The sequence below is a fragment of the Erinaceus europaeus genome, chromosome 11, assembly GCF_950295315.1.
Source record: "Erinaceus europaeus chromosome 11, mEriEur2.1, whole genome shotgun sequence".
In the NCBI taxonomy this organism is placed as follows: Eukaryota; Metazoa; Chordata; class Mammalia; order Eulipotyphla; family Erinaceidae; genus Erinaceus; species Erinaceus europaeus.
Window position 1 is genome coordinate 61413929 of NC_080172.1, and position 27213 is coordinate 61441141.

Genomic DNA, 27213 nt, shown 5'->3' on the forward strand with positions numbered 1-27213 from the left:
GGTATTCTTTAGGCACTTAGAGTTTATGAACATTCCTACTGAAAATAATTTATATTCCAGTATAAGAAAGACTATAAATATATCCCCCTGCACATATACATACCCACATATGAATATGTATAAAAAGTAAATGTCATGTAGTATTAAATAAGATAAGGAGAAAGAGTAACTGAACCAAAACATCTTATATAAAATAACAAGAAAAATAATAAAAGGGCATGATGAAGTTTTTGTTTTAATATTAGATATTTGAATATAAAGGTTGTAGACAGAGAAACAAATTCAAAGAACCAAGATCAAAAAGAGTCTGTCAAGTCTGAGGAAAAAATTTAGAAAATAATAACTATCAGAAAAACAAACCAGAGTAATAACAATTCAGTTTTTCAAAGTAACAGTTACATCACTAAGTGAAAGTAAATAAGTAATTTACAAGCTAAAGATGTCACAACATGTAATTCAAAAGCTACTAAATAACAAAAAATTAACATTCATAGGAATTTTAATGCTGAGGTAATCATATATAGACAAACAATAATCCCTTTAGCAAGTATAATTGTTCATATCTTTATAGTTATCATTAGCTACAAAATGACTATTTAAAATAATAAATTTTAATTCATACTTACCTCAATGTTATTATTTAAATCCACATAAACTTGTCTAGTTTCTTCCCGTTCATATTCATCTATCATCAACATAAAACATTTCAAAGGTATTAACTTTTATGGAGGCAGAGTTCCATGTATGCATGATTTCAGTGTTCTAGATTGCTTTTTCATTCATACAGAGAAACAGAGATAAATGGAGAGATACCACAGCATCTCCCATTTGGTACCAAAGCTCAAAATTGGGCAACAATCATGACAAAGTGGATCTCCTACTTGGTAAGCTATCTCTCCAATCCATCAAACTTAAATTTTAAAAACAATTATTATACCAGCATAATAATATTCAAAATGTTTCAGGGTAATATTAAAAAGTCAGGGCTGGGAAGATATCATAGTGGTCCTTGTGCTTTGCACTATGTGCGCTTAAACCAGTGTGCTACCACCTGGCCCCGTGCATAGTGGTAATGCAAAAAGGCTTTCATGCCAGGTTCAATCCTAGTACCATCCTAAGTCAGAATTTAGCAGAAAAGAAAAGAAAAAAAAACACTAAAATATTATAAATCCCACATTAGTGAAGTCTGCGTCTTTCAAAACAGTGGCAAAAGTTTTGTAGTTGATACAGGAAAAACATTAATTAACTATATAATCTGTTAAAGCAGATGTAAGAACTCTAAACTAGGAAGGAGTAAGGGAGCTGTTCCCATTAGCCTTAATGGAAACCCAGTGTCCAATGATGGAGGAAGATATCAAAGTTTATGGGGGGGGGGGTGGTTTTGACATGACATCTATCATGGCAAGATATGAGACAATGCATCTATGTAAATTAGCATGCCCCCAATAAAGTGATCTATTTAAAAAAAAGTTGTGAGGCTGGATATATAACATAATGATTCTGCAAAAAGACATGCCTGAAGCATCAAAGTTCCCAGGTTTATCCCCAGCACCACTATAAACCAGAGCTGAACAGTATTCTAGTATAAATAAATAAATAAATAAATAAATAAATAAATAAATAAATAAATAAAAATATGTAGTAAGGCATAATTATGCTTTATGATATCAAGCTTGGTACTGTTTGTCTCTAATTTTTTTATGAAGTGACAACCCATTAATTTATTTAAACTTTGTAAAATATATTTAAGCTTTACAGTGAGTAAAAATTTAAGAACTATAAAGAATGTTTCTGTGGACACTTTATATTCATGAGTTGCACAAGAAAGGCAAAGCTTGCCATTGTTGCTGTCTCTGAGGAGGCAGAAACATAAACATTGATACAGAAAACCAAGGTTAAGAATAGGTCTGCAGGTGTCTTTCTCTCCCCCTCTGTCTTCCCTTCCTCTCTCCATTTCTTTCTGTCCTGTGCAACAACAACAATGACAACAATAAGAAAAACAACAGCAACAAAATGGGGAAAATGGCCTCCAAGAGCAGTGGGTTCATAGTGCAGGCACCCCCAGTGATAACCCTGGAGGCAAATATATATATATGGAAATAGATATACTCAGGTGGAGGTAGATAGCATAATAGTTATACAAAGAGACTCTCATTCCTGAGGCTCTGAAATTCTACCTTCAACTCCCACCACCACCACAAGTGAGAGCTGATTAGTGCCCTGGTAAAAATAATAAAATAAAATAAAATAAAATAGGTATACCCCAGAGAAAATCTCCCTATTTAGTCCTCTATATTTTTTCCTTTTGACCTTATCATCCAGCTCTTACATTTTTTACCTGAGCAATGATCCCTTCTAGCTTAATAAGGCTGTAATAAAATCAGTAAAACTTAGTGCTGGTAGATAGTGCTATAGGAAATTAAGGTAGAAGGCAGAAAATAAAAGAAATGTAGTGGACTGAGGAGACAGCATAGTGATCATGTAATGATTTCCATCCCTGAGGCTCTATGGTCACAGGTTCAATTCCTATATTGCCATATTCCAAAACCAAACAGTGCTCTGGTATTAATTAATGTGGATGTCCCTTCATCATTCCTCCAAGTGAGGTCGGCATTACAGAAGTCACATTAAATTAAAGGAGAATATGAAGTTTCATATTCTCCATTTAAAAAAATTAGAAAAAAAAAGGAAATAGCTATGGTAGTCTCAAATGTCAATGAACAGTTAAATAGCTTAAAGGACATATAAGCTGGTTTTAGATGGACATAAGTACTCTATAAACTCCTTAAAAATATTAGAGATATTAGATATCCTGCTAAAGAAAATTAAAAATTTGGAGAAAAATCTTTTTTGAGAAAAATCTTCCTTAACTATTAAAATAATCAAATATCTAAATAATAATAACAATAATAACAATACATCAGGCCAAGACTAGGTTGAGGACCATAACACAAAGAAAGTGTACTCTACAAGGAGTCCATCTCCTGGACCCACCAATTCTCTTTTGTTTATTGTTGTCACTGGGGCTTCAGTGCTCCAGACAGACACCACAACTTCCTCCAGTACACTGGGGGCCAGGTTTGAATCTGAGTTGTACACATGGCAAAGCAGGCACACTATCCAACTGAACCGTTTTGCCTCAACTTGCCGTATCTGCTCTGGGTTTGTTTCATTTATGTTCCACTCAGGATTAGTGCTGGGATGTGGATAATGGTCTATATTGGAGTTCAGTTTTCAAAATCTTTACTGTATTTTCTTTTTTTTTTTTTTTTTTTTTAAGGTTTATGCTTACAAATAGTAGAAATTAATCTGAAAAACTTTAAGTAGGGAAAGCTAAAATTATAAGTAGAGTGTCTCACTTAGCCAAAGTCAGGAATGCAAGTAGCCAGATGTTATAAGGGCTGGAATTGGAGCTGGAAGGTCATTGTTTTCCACTGCATCCGGCTTTCAAGATGTATGACAGATGGCAACCACACTCTCCAAATTTATTTATTTATTTGTTTGTTTGTTTATTTTATTGCCTCCAGGGTTATTGCTGGGGCTCTGTGCCTGCAAATCCACTGCTTCTGAAGGCCATTTTTCCCCCTTTTGTTACTCTTGTTGTTTATTGTTGTTGTTATTGGATAGGACAGAGAGAAATTGAGACAGAAGGGGAAGACGGGGGAAAGACACCTGAGGACCTGCTTCATCACTTGTGAGGCAACCCCCCTTCAAGTGAGGAGATGGGGGGCGGGGCTCGAACCGGGATCCTTATGCTGGTCCTTGCGCTTTGTATCATGTGCGCTTAACCTGCTGTGCTACCGCTCGGCCCCCTCCAAATTTACTTCTATAGACATAGAAGGACTTTTTTGTTGTTGTTTTTGTTACTGATGTTGTTGTTGTTGGATAGGACAGAGGGAAATAGAGAGAGGAGGGGAAGACAGAGAAGGGGAGGAGAAAGATACCTGCAGACCTGCTTCACTGCTTGTGAAGCGACTCCCCTGTAGGTGGGGAGTGGGGGGCTAGAACCGGAACCCTGATGCCTGTCCTTGTGCTTTGCGCCACCTGCGCTTAACTCACTGTGCTACCGCACGACTCCTGGAAAGACTCTTTTTCTCTCCTTTCATCCTCACTTCCAGATTATCTGGGCAGGGACTCTGCTCAGCTTTCGTCTGCAGTTCTTCCCAAGTTCAGTCACAGTCACCAGAGGCTGTATAATGTACCCAGGTATGCAGTTGGTCAAGGCTCAGCTAGAAGGTTCACTGAGAATTATCAAGATGGCCCGAAATGTGCCCACTTTCCAAGGATCTATAAAACCTTGTGGATATCCTGGAAGAATTATGTTCCTCCTTTGAAGAAAGCCAGGGGGCAGCCAGAAATGTGATTATCTGTAGTGACATAGGCACACCACCTTGAAGCATTTCTTAGATCAATTGGCCACACTACCACTTGAAGCATTTCTTGACCTTGGAGATCAAAGGAAAAAGAGTTGTAGAGTTTTAGAGTGTTTTGATATATGTCCTATTTGTGGTGGTCTGACTGTTTATAGGAGACCTTTCAGAACTTCTTTCAGGGCAGGCTTGGTGATGGTTGCTTCCTTCAACTGTTGCTTGTCTGAGAAGGTTTTGATGCTTCCATCTAGTCTGAATGACAATCTAGCAGGATATAGTATTCTTGGCTGAAAGCCTTTCTCATTGAGCACTCGATAGATATCTTGCCATTCTCTTCTGGCCTGTAGTGTTTGTATGGAGAAGTCTGCTGCTAATCTTATGGGTTTTCCTTTGTAGGTGACTCTTTGTTTTTCTCTTGCAGCCTTGAGGATCCTTTCTTTATCCTTATTCCTTTCCAATCTAAGTATGACATGTCTTGGTGTCTTTAGGTCTGGGTTAATTCTGTTTGGGACCCTCTGGGCTTCTTGAATCTTTATGTCTTTGGTGTTGTCTAGACTAGAGAAATTTTCAGCTATTATGGCCTGGAGAACACTTTCTTCCTCCCCTTCTCTTTCTTCCTCTGGTAAGCCAATAATGCATATATTGTTTCTTTTGAAGTCATCCCATAGGACTCTGTTGTTGTTTTCAGCATCTCTTAATCTCTTTTTGAGATCTCTTACTTCTTTTTTTGTTGTCTTTAATTCATCCTCAATTTTGCTAATTCTGTCTTCAGCCTCATTGATTCTATTCTCTCTGCCCTCTACTGCTTTCTGGAGTTCATCTATTTTGTTGCCCTGCTGTGATACTGTTTTAGCTTGTTCAGCTAGTTGCCTTCTTAGCTCAGAGATTTCAGCTTTCAGCTCTCTAATAACCATGAGATAATTAGAATTTTCTTCCATATTCTCATTTGTTGTTCCTGCATTTCTGATTACAATTTTTTCAAATTCTTTACTCACTCCTGTTATTATTTCCTTAGCTAGTGTTTGGATGTTGAACTCGTTGTTTTGTGCTTCACCCTCTGGAGGACTTTTAGCTGGACTCTTGTCCTGGTTCGAGTCTCCAATATTTTTTCTTGTTGTTTTAACCATTTTAAATAAGTTAACAGTTTTTTCAATCCCTGAGTTGGAGTTCAGTGGTGTAAAAGCCTTTTTTTTTTCCCCCTCCTTTACTGTATTTTCTTTGGGCCTTATCAAGTGAATGTACATTCTCTTTTCTCCACAATACTTTCAAGGAGGGCAAGCAATGGAGCATTTGGTTGAGTACACGCATTACTATATGCAAGGACCTGGTTCAAGTCCCTTCTTCTTCTAGCGTTTGCCCTTCTTCTGTAGCCAGTCAACAGCATCAGGTTGAGCCTGATGTAAAGTTTCGAGACCTCCTTTGAATCTGGAGAGGTGGCAGTCATTGACTATGTGGGTCATAGTCTGTCTGTAGCCGCAGGGGCAGTTCGGGTTGTCTCTGGCTCCCTAGTGATGGAACATAGCGGTGCACCGGCCATGGCCTGTTCGATAGCGATTGAGGAGAGCCCAATCATAACGTGCTAGGTCAAAGCCGGGTTGACGCTTGCAGGGGTCTGTGATGAGGGGTTTGTTCTTTACCTCAGCTGACCGCCAACTCTGTTTCCAAGAGACTGGAACAGAGAAGTTCAGTGTAGGCATAGGGGACCAGATTGGGTGACGAGACGTCAAGCGTTGGACAGGGTGGGCAAAGATATCCGCGTACATTGGCAGGTCCGGTCGAGCGTAGACATGGGAAATGAACTTAGATGATGCCGCATCTAAGTTCATAAGACGAATATCTGGCGGGGCGATGTTGCTAAGAACTGGCAGCCATGGAACCGGGTGGAACAGATGGTTCCAGAAATGATCCTCATGGAGGAATATAATTTGGAATCGACCAAGTGGACATGGGGGCTACGGAACCATACTGGGGCACAATATTCTGCAGTGGAATAGCATAATGCCAGAGATGATGATCGTAGTGTGGAAGCGCTCACGCCCCATGAGGAGCTGACCAGTCTTGCAATGATGTTATTCCTTGCGCCCACCTTTGCTGCAGTTTTTATGAGATGTTTGTGAAATGACAGAGTGCGATCGAGAGTAAAAAACAACAAGGGCAACAAAAAGGAAAATAAATAAATAAATATAAAAAATCCCTGATCCCCACCCACAGCAGGAGGAGCTTCATAAGTGGTGAAGCAATGCTGTAGGTGTCTCTATCCTCTTTTTTAATATTTTTATTTTATTTTAATGAGATATATACAGAGAGAAAGACACACAGAGAGAGACCAGAACAGCACTCAGCTCTGGCATACGATGGTCCTGGGAATTAAACCTGGGACCTCAGAGCTTCACTCAGGCAAGTAATTTTTTGCATACCATTATGCAGTCTCCCCAGCCCTCCTATCTCTCCCTCTATATATCCACCCTTCCCTCTCAGTTTCTCTCTGTCTCTATTTAAAAAAAAAGAAGAAAGTATCAAAATGAATGAATAACAAATGTACAACAACATGTCCTTATTGTTATTTGACAGTTTGTTTGGAAGCTGTATGTATAGAGGAGTGAAGTTGGGAACTTGGAGTATGCAGGTCTTCTGCATAACCATTATGCTATCTCTTCCACCAAATATATTTTAAGATTTTTACTTTCTGGAAATAAAATCATGATCGTGACCATAAATAATATGTTAGTGCTTTAAATCAAATAATTGTAATTTATCATAAAGTAAAAAATAATGAATTTTAATACTTACAAATGGCAAATATAAAGTATTGCTTTGATGTCTGTCATAATTATTAAAGCATTACCTTCACATTTGTCAAATGAATAAGAATTTTAAATGTTTATTTATTTACTTATTCCCTTTTGTTGTCCTTGGTTTTTTTTTATATTTATTTATTTATTTTCCTTTTTGTTGCCCTTGTTGTTTTTTATTATTGTTGTAGTTATTGTTGTTGTTATTGATGATGTCGTTGTTGGATAGGACAGAGAGAAATGGAGAGAGGAGGGGAAGACAGGGGGGGAGAGAAAGAGAGACACCTGTTTGTGAAGCGACTCCCCTGCAGGTGAGGAGCCGAGGGCTCCAACCGGGATCCTTGTGCTGGTCCTTGCGCTTCGCACCACATGCGCTTAACTCGCTGCACTACTGTCCAATTCCCGAATTTTAAAGACCATTTATATCTCATACAATTTAATTAGAATCTTCTCTAAGTTTCCTTAGAACAACTTAAATGTCTAACAAGAGAAAAAGAAGTCATGAAGTTGGGAGTTCTGTGGTAGCACAGCGGGTTAAGTGCATGTGGCACAAAGCACCTGACTGCCTTAAGGATACTGGTTTGAGCCCCCGGATCCTTACCTGCAGGGGAGTCACACCACAGGTGGTAAAGCAAGTCTGCAGATATCTTTCTCTTCCTCTCTGTCTTTTCCTCCTCTCTCTATTTCTCTGTCCTATACAACAACAAAAATAACTATAACAATAAAAAACAAGGGGAATAAATAATTTTTTAAAGTTATGAAATATATATTCATTACTCAATAATCAAAAAGAATGAGATTGGGGCCAGGTGGTGGCACACCTGGTTGAGTGCACATGTTACCATGCTCAAGGAGTCAGGTTCAAGCCCCCAGTCCCTACCTGCAGGGAAATCTTTACAATTGGTGAAGCAGTGCTGCTGGTGTCTCTCTGTTTCTCTCCCTTTCTATTTCCCCACTTCCTCCCAATTTCTGGCTATCTCTAACCAATAAATAAAAAATAAATATGATAGTTTTTTTTTAAAAAAAGGATGAGATTGTATCAAGTACAAAATAGGTAGAACTGGAGGTGATGGTGCTAAGTGAAAGAAGTAGAGATGTGAATAACAATTACCATATTATTGCAATCATATGTGAAATATAGATGACTAGAGTCAATAAATTTGAAAGAAACAACAACCAAATTCTTTTGGACTTTGAGAGAACTCAAGTGATTATGGATTGGGAGGTGGGGGGAAGAGGGGCACAGAACTTTGGTGGCAGATGTGGTGACTTACCTGCATCTTATATGGGTGTGAATATATACCTGAAATCTCATATTTTGTAAAATACAATTAAATCACTAATAAAAATATTTTAAATAAAAATGCGTTTTTACAATGGAAAATGTATCACAAACAAGTATAAAACAAAAACTAAAAATGCATAATCCTAGTACCAAAAAATAAAACATTTCCTTGGGAAAAAATTGAGATTTCTATGTAGATTTGGAATATATACTGAACTATGCACTACTAAAGCTTCCTTCAGTAGAGTAGGGACCAGGTTCTGGACTCAGTTGCACACAAGGCAAAGCAGCACACTGTCCAAGTGAGCTATTTCACCAGCCCACACCATCATCTTGCACCAGGACCTGAAATCTCCCCTGCCCCCTGCCAGAGTCCTTTACTTTGGTGCAATGAACCAATCCCAGTCCAAGCTCTGCTTTGTGTTTCCTTTTCTTTTCTTATTTCTCAGCTTCTGTCTATAAGTGAAATCATCGGCAAACGCTAGAAGAAGAAGTGAAATCATCCCATATTCATCCTTCTTTTTTCTGGCTTATCTCACTTCACATGATTCCTTCAAGCTCCATTCAAAATAAGGTAAAGAAGGTGAATTCATCACTTTTAATAGTTGAGTACTATTCCATTGTACATATATCACAACTTTCTTAGCCACTCATCTGTTGTTGGACATCTGGGTTGCTTCCAGGTTTTGGCTATCACAAATTGTGCTGCAGGGAAGCGGGATAGTGGAGCACCTGGTTGAGTGCACATGTTACAAATTGTGCTGCTATGAACATAGGTATGAAGAATGAAACTGAAACACTACATTTTACCTCCCACAAAAGTAAACTCTGTGTAAGTCAAGGACTTGGATGTTAGACCAGAAATTATCAAATACTTAAGGAAAATATTGGCAGAACTCTTTTCATCTAAATCTTATATGCAACTTCAATGATACAAATCTAACTGCAAAGAAAACTAAAAATAAATTGGGACTATATCAAATTGAAAAGCTTCTGTACAGCAAAAGAAACCTCTCACTATTCTTATGCCCTAAGCCCTCACAGACTTTTTCTATTAAGAACAATAGCTATATATCATATTCTTGATTTAATTTTCAGGTTGTTTCAGATAAAATATGTCTTGAGATGACACTGTAATTGAAATGGGATATAAGTACAATCACCAACTTTGAAATATAGTTCAAAAAGATATGATTTTTTAGTGCTTACTTGAGAATCATGATAATGCTTATATAGTGGAATAAAAGGCAAACATTATTTGTCAAAAACAAATTTTTTTTTCAAAAATGAAAAAAATAATTTCTTCCCCACTCCCATCATTGAAACCACAATAATTAAAATTGATAAAATCATGTAAAAAGAAAAATACTTACATTTCTTTGTCTTTTCTGCAGATCTGGCACAGGTTTCTTTGAGTACATTACATAAATGCCTTGTAGAATTATTTCTGAAACAAGAAGAAGTTTCATTTTTAATACTGATTTAACATTGGTTTATAATACTATAAAATTCTGAAAGTTTCACAACTATATATGCATATGTATATGACACACCACACGCAGTGCCCTTATATCAGAGATTCCTCTACCTAGACTCATCATTTCCTCCTCTATGTTCCCTCCCAAAACTATCAGTTTTCAGAGTCTAAAATTCAGTATGGTAATTGTTCTTTTCTCCCTTATTTCAGTTAGTACAATCATTGCAATTCTATTTCAAACAAGAGAATTTACAAAATCATGTATTTACAAAAATCATAAAGTTACAAAAACATTGTTATACTTTTTTTTTAACTGAGCCACATACATGCATGATTTCACCACTCCAGGATAATTTTTCATTTAGATACAGAAAGGAGGAAAGACAACACAGTTTTCTCAGTGCCATAGCACCTCCCATTAATGCCAGGACTCGAAGCTGGGTCAGGTACAGGGCAAAGCACATGTCCTACTCACTGAATTACATTTCCAGCCCTGTTACAATTTTTATTAGGGAATTAATGTTTTACATTCAACAGTAAATACAATAGTTTGTACATGCATAACATTCCCCAGTTTCCCATATAACAATACAACCCCCACTAGGTCTTCTGTCATCCTTCATGGACCTGTATTCTCCCCACCCACCCACCCCAGAGTCTTTTACTTTGGTGAAATACACCAATTCCAGTTCAGGTTCTACTAGTGGTTTTGTTTTGTTTTTTTTTTTTCTGATCTTGTTTTTCAACTTCTGCCTGAGAGTGAGATCATCCCATATTCATCCTTCTGCTTCTGACTTATTTCACTTAACATGAATTTCTCAAGGTCCATCCAAGTTTGGCTGAAAACGGTGAAGTCACCATTTTTTACAGCTGAGTAGTATTCCATTGCGTATATATACCACAACTTGCTCAGCCACTCATCTGTTGTTGGACACCTGGGTTGCTTCCAGGTTTTGGCTATTACAAATTGTGCTGCCAAGAACATATGTGTACACAGATCTTATTGGATGGATGTGTTGGGTTCCTTAGGTACAATTTTTTTCATGTATTTATTTATTTATTTATTTTTTCCCTTTTGTTGCCCTTTTTGTTTTTTATTGTTGTTGTAGTTATTATTGTTGTTACTGATGTTGTCATTGTTGGATAGGACAGACAGAAATGGAAAGAGGAGGGGAAGACAGAGAGGGGGAGAGAAAATTAGACTGTTACAATTTTTATCTTATCTTTTTAAAATATTTCATCGTTATTTAAAGATAGGAAAGAAGAAAGGATGAACCAAGGTATTACTCTGTCATATGTAATGCTGGATTAGACTCAGAACCTCAAGCTTTTGTGAAAACTTGCAGTTTTCCACTACATCAGCTTCCAGGCCACAATATTGTATAATTTTTAAGAAAAATTTAAAACATTATATACTTTGTACATCACAAATTAAATTACTACATAAAGAAAAATGGGTTTGGGGGGGAATAAGGAGAAGGTAGAATTTCTTTTTTTAATTATGTTTATTTATTTGATAGAGACATCCAGAAATCAAGAGGAAGGGGATATAGAGAGGGAAAGAGACAGAAAGACACTTGCAACACTGCTTTACCATTTGTGAATATTTCCCCCTGCAGCTGGGGACTGGGGGCTTGAACCTAGGTCCTTGCTCACTGTAACATTTGCACTCAACAAGGTGCACCAACAACCCAGCCCTGGGTAGACCTTCTTCATTCAGCTAATATATGCATAAATAATCTGTCTTACCTTCAAAACATGAAACAGCTCATTTTCTTACTGCATACTCAATATATGAATAAGAATTCTTTTTGTCTCAGAAGGCAGAGAAAAAGTATGGGGAAAACTAATACCCATTTATGATCGAAAAAATAAGTTCTCAACAAAGTTGGTATGGAAAGGAACATACCTCAACAATTAAGTGCCATATGATAGGTTCATTAACAACATCCATGCTTAAGGGTAAAAAATCTGAAAGCTTTTTCTTTAAGATCAGAATAATGCAAGCATTCCCACTCTTATTATTTCTACTCAACCACAGAAATATCAAGTAAGAAAAATAAAGATATGCAAATTAGAAAAAAGGCATTAAAAATGACATTATTTGTAAATGACAACATTTTAGAGAGAATCCTAAAGTACTGGGGAAATAGCATAAAGGTTACGTAAAAAGATTTTCATATGGGGGGGGTGGGGCGGTAGTACAGTGCGTTAAGTGCATGTGGTGCAAAGCGCAAGGACCAGCATAAGGATTCCGGTGGAGACCCCAGCTCCCCATCTGCAGGGGATCACCTCACAGGTGGTGAAGCAGGTCTGCAGGTGTCTATCTTTCTCTCCCCCTCTCTGTCTTCCTCTCCTCTCTCCATTTCTCTCTGTCCTAGCCAACAATGGTGACATTAATGACAGCAATAACTACAACAACAATGAAAACAACAACAAGGGCAACAAAAGGGAAAATAAATAAATAGATTTTAAAAACTTTTTTAAAAAGGATTTTCATTAAAAAAAAAAAGATTTTCATATAGGATGATTATGGGATGATCTCACTCACAGACAGAAGTTGAAATACAAAAACAGAAGGGAAAACACAAAACAGAACTTGGACTGGAGTTGGTGTACTGCACCAAAGTAAAAGATTCTGGGGTGGGGTGGGTAGGAGGGTTCAGGTCCTGGAACATGACATCAGAGGAGGACCTAGAGAAGGTTGAATTGTTATGTGGAAAACTGAGAAATATTACACATGTACAAACTATTGTATTTCACTGTTGACTGTAAACCATTAATGCTTCATTAAAGAAATTTTTTTAAAAAGACTTTCATGTCTGGGGGTGGTGGGCAGTGCAGCTGGTTGAGTACACATGTTACAATGCGCAAGGACCCCAACTACAGGGGGAAAGCTTTGCAAGTGGTGAAGCAGGGATGCAGGTGCATCTTTCTCTCACTCTATCTTTATCTCCCCAACTCTCTCAATTTCTGACTGTCTCTATCCAATAAATAAATAAAGATAATAAAAGTAAGTTGGACAGTAGCGCAGCAGGTTAAGCACAGGTGGCACAAAGCACAAGGACCAGCAAGGATCCTGGTTCGAGCCCCAGGCTCCCCACCTGCAGGGGAGTCGCTTCACAGACAGTGAAGCAGGTCTGCAGGTGTCTATCTTTCTCCCCCCCTCTCTGTCTTCCCCTCCTCTCTCCATTTCTCTCTGTCCTAACAACATCAATAACAATAATAACTATAACAACAATGAAAACAAAAAGGACAACAAAAGAGAAAAATAAATAAAATATTTTTTAAATTTTTAAAAATAATAATAAAGATAATAAAAAATAAAAATAAATAAAATAGACTTTTGTGTCTGAGGTTCCAAAGTCCCAGGTTCAATCCCCAGCATTACCATAAACCTGAGATGAGCAGTACTGTTAGGGAAAAAAAAATTGGGGATGGAGTTGCTGAGACAACCTTAAAAATGGGGGTGGGGGACAGGTGGTGATGAACCTGGTTGAGCACACCTGTTACAGTGCACAAGGACCAACCGCAGGTCCCCACCTGCAGGGGGAAAGTTTCCTGAGTGGTGAAGCAGGGCTACAGGGGTGTGTGTGTGTGTGTGTGTGTGTGTGTATGTGCGAATCTCCATTCCTCTAGACTTCTGGCTGTCACTATCCAATAAATACATAAAGATAATAAAAAATGTTTTAAAGAGAGAGCTATCCCTAAAGAATCTACTATATGCTATTCATTCTTTTTATTTCACAGAGGAAGAGAAAGCCTCCACAGCCCAGAGTACCAAAGCCAAAGCTGCAGCTTAAATTTGACCCTCACAAAACAGATGCCCTATCAGGTAAAATATCTCTCAACTACCTACAATGTTTTATAATATGGCAAATCAATGTCACATTAATTTAAATTAGTGTTAATTTTTAAAGTATATAATGTAAGACTTTCTCTTTCAACACCACTTAAGAATTCTACATATAAATTAATAACATTTGACACATAAATTATGCTTAATAAATCTTTAGAAATTATTTTGATAATAAACTTAAAATAAAAATAAATTTGGAAGGAACAAATTTACTAAATTACTTACTCTTTTATTAAGTCTTTGTTTTCTTGAATTCCTTCTTCTAATTTCAAACTTACTTTTTCATTTTCAAACTAATTTATAAAACAGGAATGGGGTCATCATATTTTGGTTAGCAAAAGAAGTATGAATACAAAGCAAGCATCATTTCTCTGCTAACATGCCACTAGCCTATAAGAATTCTTTACACACAAAAAAATAACTTATCTTTTCATCGTTTATAGATTTTACATAAGAATTTAGGTCTCAGTTTCATCAATATAAAATCAAGTTTTCCTAATCATATTCCAAAAGTATACAGCAATATATTTCAATGTAATTTTACCTTCCCTTAATGTTCAGAAGTAGATGTCTTATCCACTAACCCAATGTTGCATTTTCTATATATTTCCCCTCACTATTCATAAAACTGAAGATAATTTAAAGTTCTACCTATTAAATTATATTTTAATATAGTAAAAGATACTTAATACCAAGCAAGACTTAACTGGTAATAATAATTGGTAAAATAAATAAATAAAATTATAGTAAATTAGAATCATTAAGTCAAATCCCTATCAGATGTAATTATTTTTCTAGTATCTAAAGACCTGTTATCTCTCTTGGTTATTTGCATTATTTTTTTTTGCCTCCAGGCTTATTGCTGGGGTTGGTGCCTGCACTATGAATCCACTGCTCCTGGAGGCCATTTTTCTCATTTTTTGTTGTCCTTGTTGTTGCGCTTGTTGTAGTTGTTATTATTGTAATTGTTGTCATAGCTGTTGTTGGATAGGACAGATAGAAATCGAAAGAGGAGGAAAAGACAGAGAGGAAGATAGAAAGATAGACACCTGCAGACCTGCTTCACCACTTGCAAAGCAACCCCCCCTGCAGGTGGAGAGCCAGAGGCTCGAACCAGGATCGTTAGACTTTGTGCTTTGCAGCATGTGCGCTTAACCCGCTTCGTTATAGCCCAGCTCCCTGCATTAATTTTTTTACAGCTTGTCCACAATGTTCATCCTAAACTTAAAATCAATGAAACTTTAAAGAAAAGTATTTTTATAATTCACATCTCATTAAGAAATCCAGCATACCCTGAAATACTCTAATTTAAACAACATAATGGTAAGATTTACTATGATGTGTTTTTACGGAAGAAGGGCAAACGCTAGAAGAAGAATTCCAAATCTTGTTATACCTGTAGTTCTTGAATGGCTTTTCGTTGGGCTTCAATTATCTTTCTATTTTCTTGCAATTTATTTTCTTTCTGCTTCAGTTCTAATTCTACATTTACTTTCCACTTCTTGATCTTTTCAGCTTCCTTATATAGCTTTGAGTACAGCTTGCTCATTGGCTCTGAATTCTATTAAAATAAGTTTTCAAAGATTGTTAATACAGCTATCTGTTGAAAATATTCATCAGTAATATTATCTTAATAGTATTTGTTTTCTACTAGAGCACTGTTCAACCCTCTATCTTAATAGTTACGATTAAATCTTTCCTCAATTTATGCCCTACTAGTACAATGAATGTTATATTAATTCTTAAGAATCTTAACTATTAGAAATATATTTAAACCAGAAATTAGAGGGGCCAGGCAGTAATGCACCTGGTTAAGTGCACATATTACAGTGCACTAGGATCCAGGTTCAAGCCCCTGGTCCCCACCTGCAGGGGGGAAAGCTTCACAAATGGTAAAGCAGAGCTGCAGGTGTCTCTCTGTCTCTCTCCCTCTCTACCCCTCTCAATTTCTCTCTGTTTCTATCCAATAATAAATGAATATATATATATTAAAGAATTAAAGAAAACTGACAAAGTAAACCAGAAATTAGAAATATTTTATTCAAGGAGAAAATACTTGATTAAAACTAAAAGTGAAATTTAAGAAAATAAGCAAAGAAAAATACAGGGTGAAACATTAAAGAACTATAGTCTATTTCAGAAGAAATAAGTATTCAAAAGCAGGAGGCAAGAGGGGGCTTAGGAACCAATGCTCTCTGGTGGAGGGAGATGGCAATTTGATGACAGACAAAATGTATTGGTACCTATTTGATGCAATATCGGACTACATCCCTATGACAATAGTCTTATAAAACATTAACTCAATGAAATAAAAATTCAAAGAGAAAACTCAAAATTGAAAATAAAATCTGAAAATAATTGAAAATAAAAGCAGAAAATAAAATTGAAAATAAAAGCTGAAATTAATCACCCTATGGGAAATCTACAGATTTTACAATGGTAGGACCAGGCAGTGACACATCCAATTGTGTACACACATTAGCACATGCAAGGACCCAGGTTCAAACCCTTGCAGGGGGAAAGTTTCATAAGCAGTGAAACAGTGCTACAAGTATCTCTCTTTCTCTTTCTCTCTCCTTCTCTTCCTTCTCCCTCTCTCCCTCCCTCCCTCTCCTCTTAACTTCTCTGTCTTATCAAATAAAAAAAAAACGTTTTTAAATGGCCACCAGGAGTAGTGGATTCATCATGCAGGAAAGCTTCAGCAATAACCCTAGTGGCAAAAATATAATTTTTTTATTTTTAAAAAATGTTTAAAATGGACTCGATAAATTTTATACAGTTTGAAGATTCTAAAGTTTAAAATTTTAATGACAAGGAAAGTAATAGTGAACTCAAGCTCTTTCATTAAGTCTGAGGTTTCATTTAAATTTCCTGTATCATCCATTTCCACATTGTAAGATAAATGCCAGAATTCATTGTTTTTAACTTAATGATTTCTATTTGCTGAGAGATTTATATTATCAAAATATATGAGTTCCACTTAATGGAAAAGTAAGTTATTATAATCATGGAAACAAACATACAATACTATGTCAAACCATAAAACTTCTCTTCACTTACAGAACTTTGTGTCATCAATAAGTCTTTTTTATAACTAAGATAAAAATATGGTATGTCCTATAAACTCCTTAGACATCAAGCCATCAAAACAATCTATTTTATCTATTAGAAAATTGCGTGGGGTTAAAGGAAGCCTCCTGCACTGCTGGTAGGAATGTAAATTGATCCAACCTCTGTGGAGAACTCTCAGAAGGCTAGAAATGCACCTACTCTATAGAGATCCTCCAATTCCTCTCCCAGGGATATATCCTAAGGAACCCAAAACACCCATCCAAAAAGATCTGTGTACACATATGTTCTTGGCAGCACAATTAGTACTAGCCAAAACCTAGAAGCAACCCAAGTGTCCAACAACAGATGAGTGGCTGAGCAAGTTGTGGTTTATATACACAATGGAATACTACTCAGCTATAAAAAATGGTGACTTCACTGTTTTCAGCCGATCTTGGATGGACCTTGAAAAAAATCATGTTAAGTGAAATAAGTCAGAAACAGAAGGATGCATATGGGATGATCTCACTCTCAGGCAGAAGTTGAAAAACAAGATCAGAAGAGAAAACACAAGTAGAACCTGAACTGGAATTGGTGTATTTCACCAAAGTAAAAGGCAAACGCTAGAAGAAGAAGAACCAACATAAAAGACTCTGGGGTGGGTGAGGGGAAAATACAGGTCCAAAAAAGGATGACAGAGGACCTATTGGGGTTATATTGTTATATGGAAAACCGGGAAATGTTATGCATGTACAAACTATTATATTTACTGTTGAATGTAAAACATTAGTTTCCCAATAAAGAAATTTTAAAAAAGAAAAGAAAATTTCTTGGGAGTCAGGTGGAACAACAACAACAACAGCTATGACAACAATAACAACTACAACAAGCACAACAATAAGGGCAACAAAACGGAAAAAATAGCTTCCAGGAGCAGTGGATTCGTAGTGCAGGCACTGAGCCCTAGCACTAACCCTGGAGGCAAATAAATAAATAAATAAATTAGTTAAATTAAAAAAAAAAAAAAGAAGACTGTCAAAAAAAAAAAGAAAATTGTTTTTAGTGGGCCAGGAGGTGGCGCACCTTTGGAAACAATGGGTTGAAACATGCAGAAGAATGAAACTGAACTACTGTATTTCACCAAATACAAAAGTAAATTCCAAGTGGATCAAGGACTTGGATGTTAGACCAGAAACTATCAGATACTTAGAGGAAAATATTGGCAGAACTTTTTTCCACATAAATTTTAAAGACATTTTCAATGAAACGAATCCAATTACAAGGAAGACTAAGGCAAGTATAAACCTATGGGACTACATCAAATTAAAAAGCTTCTTCACAGCAAAAGAAACCACTGCCCAAACCAAGAGACCCCTCACAGAATGGGAGAAGATCTTTACATGCCATACATCAGATAAGAGCTTAATAACCAACATATATAAAGAGCTTGCCAGACTCAACAACAAGACAACAAATAACCCCATCCAAAAATGGGGGGAGGACTTGGACAGAATATTCACCACAGAAGAGATCCAAAAGGCCGAGAAACACATGAAAAAATGCTCCAAGTCTCTGATTGTCAGAGAAATGCAAATCAAGACAACAATGAGATATCACTTCACTCCTGTGAGAATGTCATACATCAGAAAAGGTAACAGCAGCAAATGCTGGAGAGGGTGTGGGGTCAAAGGAACCCTCCTGTACTGCTGGTGGGAATGTAAATTGGTCCAAACTCTGTGGAGAACAGTCTGGAGAACTCTCAGAAGGCTAGAAATGGACCTACCCTATGACCCTGCAATTCCCCTCCTGGGGATATATCCTAAGGAACCCAACACATCCATCCAAAAAGATCTGTGTACACATATTTTCTTGGCAGCACAATCTGTAATAGCCAAAACCTGGAAGCAACCCAGGTGTCCAACAACAGATGAGTGGCTGAGCAAGTTGTGGTATATATACACAATGGAATACTACTCAGCTGTAAAAAATGGTGACTTCACCGTTTTCAGCCGATCTTGGATGGACCTTGAAAAAATCATGTTGAGTGAAATAAGTCAGAAACAGAAGGATGAATACGGGATGATCTCACTCTCAGGCCGAAGTTGAAAAACAAGATTAGAAAAGAAAACACAAGTCGAACCTGAAATGGAATTGGAGTATTACACTAAAGTAAAAGACTCTGGGGTGGGTGGGTGGGTGGGTGGGGAGAATACAGGTCCATGAAAAATGATGAATGAAATAGTGGGGGTTGTATTGTTAAATGGGAATCTGGGGAATGTTATGCATGTAAAAAAAAAAAAAAGAAGTAGAAACGCAAAGCAAAAATTGACTGAGTTTGGAGTATGGCACCAAAGTAAGAAAGCAGAAGTACACTAGAGTTTGCAGTGAGTACCCTCCCTAATACTTCCTCTCCACTTTTCCAAGCTTTGGGTCCATGATTGCTCAACAATTTGTTTGGCTTTGTATGTTAACTCTCTTTTTAGTCACCAGGTTCCAGGTGTCATCAGGATGCCGGCCAGACTTCCCTGGATTGAAGACCCCACCAATATGTCCTGGAGCTCAGCTTTCCCAGAGACCCACCCTACTAGGGAAAGAGAGAGGCAGACTGGGAGTATGGACTGACCAGTCAATGCCCATGTTCAGCGGGGAAGCAATTACAGAAGCCAGACCTTCTACCTTCTGCAACCCACAATGACCCTGGGTCCATGCTCCCAGAGGGATAGAGAATGGGAAAGCTATCGGGGGAGGGGGTGGGATATGGAGATTGGGTGGTGGGAATTGTGTGGAGTTGTACCCCTCCTACCCTATGGTTTTGTTAATTAATCCTTTCTTAAATAAAAAAATAAAATAAAATAAAAAGAAAAGAAAACACAAGTCGAACCTGAAATGGAATTGGAGTATTACACCAAAGTAAAAGACTCTGGGGTGGGTGGGTGGGTGGGGAGAATACAGGTCCATGAAAGATGATGAATGACATAGTGGGGGTTGTATTGTTAAATGGAAATCTGGGGAATGTTATGCATGTACAAACTATTGTATTTACTGTTGAATGTAAAGCATTAATTCCCCAATAAAGAAATAAATTATTTTTTTAAAAAAAGGAGGTGGCGCACCTGGTTGAGCTATGTACAAGCCCCTAGTCCCCACCTGCAGGGGGAAAGCTTTCCAAGTGTGAAGCAGGGCTTCAGGTGTCTCTCTGTCTCTCTCCCTACCTCCCCTGCCCCTCTCAATTTCTGACTATCTCTATTCAACAAATAAATAAAGATAGTAAAAATATTTAAATGGGAAAAAATTGCTTTTAAAACACTAGCTTCTCAACCCTTCTATATATTAGGCCCCTCCCTATTTCTATTCTTCATTTCTAAGGTTTAAAATTTCTCATAGCATACTTACCAACCCTTTTTAATTTTTGGTGTTTTAATATTTATTTATTTATTTATTTGATGAGAAATAGAGGTACCTGCAGAGACACTGCTCATGAAGTAGCCTTCCCCCTCCCTTTAGGTGGGGAGTGGGAACTTAAACCCAAGTCTTTGCACATGGTAACCTGGGCATTGAATCTGGTGTGCCACTGCCTAACCCCAGAAAAGAGATTGCTAAAGGGATATATTTTAACCAAGTAGTAGTTTTTGAAGCATCAAAAAAGAAATGTATACAAATAAATGATACTGCAATTACAAGAAATGTGTTATAGACGAAAAATATCCTCACCTCAAAATTAGTGTCTTTTACTGCTTCCTGGTGGTGACAACTGTCAGAATTATCAACCTAGAAAATGAATAAAGGTTTCCTGTAAGAAAACACTTCTAAAGAATTTCCAAAAATTCACAATATTGAAAGTTAGTAATCCGAAAACTGAAGAGTGCTTTATTCTTTTTTAAGCAAGCAATACAAAGCCTAAGTAGATTATATATATTATAGTAAACTGACCTGTTCCAGCATGGGCAAAAAGCTAACTTTTTGTATACCAGGATCTGTAAGATAAAAGACAACTGGCATTGAGTATGCCAAGCACCTTACTTCTCATATGTCTTGCTTTAATGTCAATCCCATCAACATTGTACTTTTGTAATGTGTAATTAGAAAATGCATCTATACAAGGTGATATCTTGCTTCCCCAGTTTCCTACCTGAGTTAATGTTTTCCACATTTTTGGAGAGACTGGGCATTGCAAATGGAAAACTAAAATCATCTTCAACACATTTGCTGAAACTCTAGAAACACAAAGACATTCTTAAACATACTGCCCCATACCATTCTGATAATTAGCAATAAATACATAGTTACACAATATGTATTTAAAGAAATTACTAAATTTGTAAATCTGCTTTATATTACTAAATTTGTGGGTTGGGGAGACAGCATAATAGTTATGTAAAAAAGACTTTTAAATGCCTGAAGTTCCAGCATCCCAGGTTCAGTCCCCAGCACTACCATAAATCAAAGCTGAGCCATACTCATCTCTCTATATCTCTCTCTCATTAAAATAAAATAAGTATCTTTTAAAAAATTAAAAAGTTGTTTAATACATACATTTGTATTTGTATTGTATGTTTAATACATACAATACATGCATTTGCAGTGTAAAAAATCAAAAGGTCTAAGATTTTAACTTATAAGAAAAGCTAAACTGGGGGCCAGGTGGTGGTGCACCTGGTTAAGTGCACACATTACAGTCCATGAGGATCTGGGTTCAAGTCCCAGTCCCTACTTGAAGGGGGAAAGCTTCACAAAGTGGTGAAGCAGGTCTGCAGGTGTCTCTTTTTCTCTCCCCTTCTCTCGCTCCCCATCCCCTCTCAATTTCTCTCTGTCCTATCCAATAAATAAAATTTAAAAAATAAAAGCTAAACTTCTAATTATGCAATATGTATTTTGTAAATGTTCAAAAATAATATTGATAATCTTAGTGTTATATTAGTTTACTTCCATTTCACAAAGATCTTCCTTTTGACAAATGGAAAACTCTCTTCACTGAAAAACATTCCAATAATTTCCATAATCTCAAATATAAATTTCCACATGAGAATTTTTTTAATAATCTAGTAAGTAAAGTAAGATGAAACTTGCCATAATTCTACTCTGATAAAAATTCCACTATATTCGATAGTTTCAATTTTTATCCTGTCAAGCAGGATAATCAGAAACAAGTAATGCCAGGTAGAGTGCACATGTGAGCATGCACAAGGAGCCAGGTTGCAGCTCCAGCCAGAGGGAGAAGCTTCAGGAGCCGTGAAGCACTGCTGCAGGTGTCTCTGTCTCTCTCCTCTCTACCTCCGCCTTCCATCTCAGTTTCTTTTTTTTTTATATATTTATTTATTCCTTTTTGTTGCCCTTGCTGTTTTATTCTTGTAGTCATTACTGATGTCGTTGTTGGATAGGACAGAGAGAAATGGAGAGGAGAGGGGAAGACAGAGAGAGGGAGAGAAAGATAAACGCCTGCAGACCTGCTCCACCGCTTCTGAAGCGACTCCCCTGCAGGCGGAGAGCTGGGGGCTCGAACCGGGGTCCTTACCCAGTCCTTGAGCTTTGCGCCACCTGCGCTTAACCTGCTGCGCTACAGCCCAACTCCTCCATCTCAGTTTCTGTCTGTCTCTGCCTAGTAAATGAATAAGTAAAATATTTTTAAATCCTTTTAGAAAAGAAAAAATTAAAGCACTAATTTTTACCATTACACTAACATAGCTGTCTAAATTTTCTTAGATCCTGATAGTCTCCTTATTTCTATTTTGTTTATTTTTTAAAGATTTTATTTATCCGTTAATGAGAAAGATAGGAAGAGAGAGGGAAAGAACCAGATATCACTCTGGTACATGTGCTGCCGAGGACTGAACTCGGGACCTCATGCTTAAGAGTCCAGTACTTTATCCACTGTGCCACCTCCTGGACCACACCTTATTTCTATTTTATTATTTCACTTCATATGTCTTAAAAATTATCAAATATGTTAGGGCGGAGGATAGATAGCATAATGGTTATGCAAACAGATTCATGCCTGAGACTCCAAAGTCCCAAGTTCAGTGCACCTCCATAAGCCAAAACTGAACAGTGTTCTGGTAAAAATAAATAAATAAAAATAATTTTAAAAAAAATTTAAGGAAAAATGGATTAAAATAAGCAGGTCCCTCTATACATGCAAAGTTCTATAGCAGCAAAAGTTTTTTTTTATTTTATTTATTTTAATGAGAGAAGTATACAGTGAAAGATACAGATAGGTAAATAGTCCAACCAGAGCACTGCTCAGCTCTGGCTTATGGTGGTGCTGGGGACTGAACCTTGGACCCTTGGTGCATCAGGCATGATAATATTTTTGCAGAACAATTATACTATCTCCCCAGCACACTATTTTTTTTTTTACCAGAGCACTGCTAAACTCTGGTTTATGACGGTGTGCAGGATTGAATTTAGGACTTAAGAGCCTCAGGCATGAAAGTCTCTTTGAATAACCATTATGCTATACCCCCACGCAAAAAAAAAAAAAAAATCCTCAATGATACCTTATATGCATTTAAGTAAACTCATTCATTCAAAGTAAATGTACTTGATTTGATAAATGAGACCACATTTGCTAATTTCCTTTTAATTCTAAGCTATCAACAGTAGGAACGTATATTTTTGCTTCACACACCTGTTACAAATAGTCAAATCAGGACTCTTATGCAAATTTACCTTGAAGACATTAGAATCTCCTCCCAAAGTCGGTTTCACTGCAGACACCTGACTGCTGCTATATCTCGGTGGTACAAATAAAGCAAAGGACTTTTGCTTGTCCATTTTCTCCCTTCCACTTGTAATTACCTATTGTCCCAAAAGTGGGAGGAAGAAAGAAAGTGGTTCACTTCATTTAGTCAAGGCATATTTATTCGTCATTTTACTTATATATATATGTGTGTGTGTGTATATATATATATACATATATATATATATATATATATATATATATATTAATGAGACAGGGGCCACATGGTGGCCACCTGGTTGAGCACACATTACAATGCACAAGGACCGGGTTTCTAGCCCCCGAGTCCCCACCTGCAGGGGGAAAGATTTGCAAATGGTGAAACAGGGATGGAGGTCTTTCTCTCTCTCTTCATCTCACTCTCTCTTTCCCTTTGTATCTCCCCTTCCCTCTCGATTTCTGGCTGCCTCTATCAAATAAATAAAAATAATTTAAAAAATTAAGGGGACAGGTGGTGGCACACGGGGTTAAGCGCACATATTACAGTGCACAAAGGCGCAGGTTCAAGCCCGTTCCCCACCTGCAGTGGGAAAGCTTCACAAGTGGTAAAGCAGGGCGGCAGGTGTCTGTCTCTTTTCCTCCCTAACTCCCACTCCCCCCTCAATTTCTCTCTGTCTCTACCCAACAATAAATTTTTTTTTAATAAACAAAAAAGAAAGTTTAACAAAAAAATACAAAACATGTTGGGCAGCAGTGCAGCGTCAAGCGGATATGACGCGACGCGCAAAGACAGGCGTAAGGATCCCGGTCAGAGCCCCCAGCAGGTCTGCAGGTGTCTATCTTTCTCTCCCCATCTCTGTCTTCCCCTTCTCTCTCCATTTCTCTCTGTCCTATCCAATAACAATAGCAACAATAATAATAATAACAACAAGGGCAACAAAAATGGGAGAGGAAAATGGTCTCCAGGAGCAGTGGACTCCTGGTGCAGGCACCAGGCCCTAGCGATAACCCTGGAGGCTAAAATAAAATAAAATCGGTTAATGAGACAGAGTGAGAGAACCAGAGCATCAATTTGGTGCCTGTGGCTGGAAGAACTGAATTCTGAACTCATGCTTGGAAATCCAATACTTTTATCCACTATGCCACTTTTTAGGCTATCCTCTATTATTTTTTTAATAGGAATACAAAATGTATTGCTGCTATAAGTCATTTGATTTTGGGCCTGTTAAAGACAGCAGTCAATAAAATAAGTCTAGAAACATTCACCATTTTGTTTGTTTTGTTTTGCAACAAGGATTATTACGGCTGGAGCGGCTCCTGGCAGCCTTTTTTTTTTATCTTTTATTTGACAAGACAGAATTTTGAGAGGAGATGGAGATAAGGAGAGAGACTGAGAGACACCTGCAGTCCTAGCTTCACTGGGAAGCTCCCCCCCCCCCCCCCCCGTTTGTGGATAACGGGGGCTCAGAACTCAGGTCCTTGTCCAGCGCTTAACAGCGTCTTCATTTTTTAAGATTTAATGAGAGAGCGCCCTCCTGAGATTGAGCCAGGGGCCTTTGGGGACCTCAGGCCCTGTTTCATACTTTAAAAGTGGCTGTTTATAAAACTAGCGCAATGCAGAAACTCAAGTAGGGGACTATAAAGACCTCCTTCCTTCCCTTCCCTGCCCCTCCCCCTCCCTCTCCTCCCCGCCCCTCCCCCTCCCTCTCCTCCACACCCCTCCCCCTCCCTCTCCTCCCAGTCTTCCTCTCCGTCCCTCCCCCGCCCCTCCCCCGCCCCTCCCCCTCCCTCTCCTCCCCACCCCTCCCCCTCCCTCTCCTCGCAGTCCTCCTCTCTGTCCCTCCCCCTCCCCCCGCCCCTCCTCCTTCCTTTCTTCCCCCTGCCCTTTCCCTGCCGCTCCTCCTCCCTCCCTCTCCCTCTCCCCTTTTCTTCTGCCTGGTCCCCCTCTCCTCTCCCTCCGCTTCTCCTCTCCCCCCTGGCGGCCGAGGGCTGCGCTGGGGAGAAACTCCAACAAGGCACCATGGTTGTGGCGGCTTGAAAAGAGCCCGTTGCGGCCACCAGCACGGAAAACTAATCACCTAGGTTCTTAGCCCGCTACCAACCACCATTAGAAGGCTCCGGGTGGCTGACTAAGGGAGATATCTGAGTATGGCCCAGCTCTCTGGGCGGCGTCCTCACGTACGCAACTGCCTTTACTTCTAATAAAATAAAAACTTAAAAACTATGGACCCGGTGCCCACGCGAACTGCTCCCCTGCGCCTATTACAGCAGCAGAAAGAACCAGCCAGAGCTTCCGCGGCTTCTGCCTCCGAACTTTGGAAAAGGCGGGAAACCACTCCCCTCGCTCCCCTGAGGTGACAGAAGACGAAGCGCGTCACCTGTGGTGGTTTAACCGCTAAATAACTGTCATCCTCGTGACTTGCGGGGCTGCCCACACACGATCTCGCGAGATCACCCCTCACGTGGCACTCGCTTCTTCCCCGAATTCTTATTCCTCTCAAGGCTGGCGTTCTCTTGGCTTCTGTCCTTTGTTCACCAGGCAAAGGAAACTGTCAGGTGCTGTCCTGGGTCAGAGCTAACAGTGAAGAAGCTATTTCTGTTCTGCAAGAGCTCCCAGACAAGAGCCATTTCTTTTTATTTTTTTAATGCCAATGTTCAAAGTGAAAAAGGAAAAAAGAGATTGTAATTATGTGATAACTGCCTTGTATATCATTATTCCTTCAGTGAAATAATAAGAAAAAAGAAAAAAATGTCAGTGTGCAGGGGCAAGGTGGTGGCACACCTGGCTGAGCTCACATGTGGTAGTTCGCAAGGACCCGGTTCGAACCTGCGGTCACCACCTGCAGGTGCAGTTTTGCCAGCAGGGAAGCAGGACTGTAGGTGTCTCTCTGCCTCTTTCCCTATCACCCGCTTCCCACTCGATTTCTGGCTGTCTCTACCAAATAAATAAATAAATAAAGATAACATTTTTTTTATTTATTTTCCCTTTTTTTGCCCTTGTTTTTTTTTGTTGTTGTTGTTGTTATTGATAACTAAACTAAAGATAACATGTTAAAAGTACTTTAAAAAGGGGAGGGGGGAGTCCGGCGGTAGCCCAGCGGGCTAAGAGGACTTGACACAAAGCAAAAGAACCAGCATAGAGATCCCAGTTCGAGCCCCTGGCTCCCCACCTGCAGGGGAGTCACTTCAAAGGCGGTGAAGCAGGTCTGCAGGTGTCTCTCTTTCTCTCCCCATCTCTGTCTTCTCCTCCGCTCTCCATTTCTCTCTGTCCTATCCGACAATGACGACAACAATAACTACAACAAGGGCAACAAAAGGGAATAAATAAATAAATACTTTCTTTAAAAAAATTAAAAGCTGGCAATGCTCAATGAGTGCTTAGGGTGTTGAAGAAGGGTTAACATAAGGAGGAGTCAAGGATTCACGGATGCCTGCTATGGCTTTCAGTAGAGAATCAAGATGGGATAGAGTTGCCTAGAACAATTAGTGGGGAAAGAGACCTGAGTGAGAAAAGGCAGACAAAGCTTTTGAAATTCTCAGAGACTGGTACCAGAGAGTGACTTCAGGTGTAGGTAGACAAAGTGGGAAAATGGCAAGAAGTGACACTGCAGACTGATAAAGCATGTGAAGGTCTTGCATAGGCTTTTAGCTAAATTTAAACCTTTATGTGTGGGACCCTTGACTAATTTTTTTTTAATTTTTT

General features: G+C 38.4%; 1 protein-coding gene across 1 annotated transcript in view; it reads right to left on the reverse strand.

Moving 5' to 3' along the window:
* SYCP1 (synaptonemal complex protein 1) overlaps positions 1-26179 on the reverse strand; it is a 100283-nt gene extending 74104 nt beyond the window's left edge. The window contains exons 1-9 of the mRNA XM_060201833.1: positions 25589-26179; positions 23501-23629; positions 20964-21048; positions 20765-20808; positions 20546-20602; positions 15180-15344; positions 14009-14076; positions 9821-9894; positions 627-685 (exon numbers count right to left, since the gene is read on the reverse strand). Coding sequence (XP_060057816.1) covers positions 627-685; positions 9821-9894; positions 14009-14076; positions 15180-15344; positions 20546-20602; positions 20765-20808; positions 20964-21048; positions 23501-23605 — 657 coding nt within the window. The 5' untranslated portion in view covers positions 23606-23629; positions 25589-26179. The remainder of the gene's footprint in view (positions 1-626; positions 686-9820; positions 9895-14008; positions 14077-15179; positions 15345-20545; positions 20603-20764; positions 20809-20963; positions 21049-23500; positions 23630-25588) is intronic.
* Between the last annotated feature and the right edge of the window lie 1034 nt (positions 26180-27213).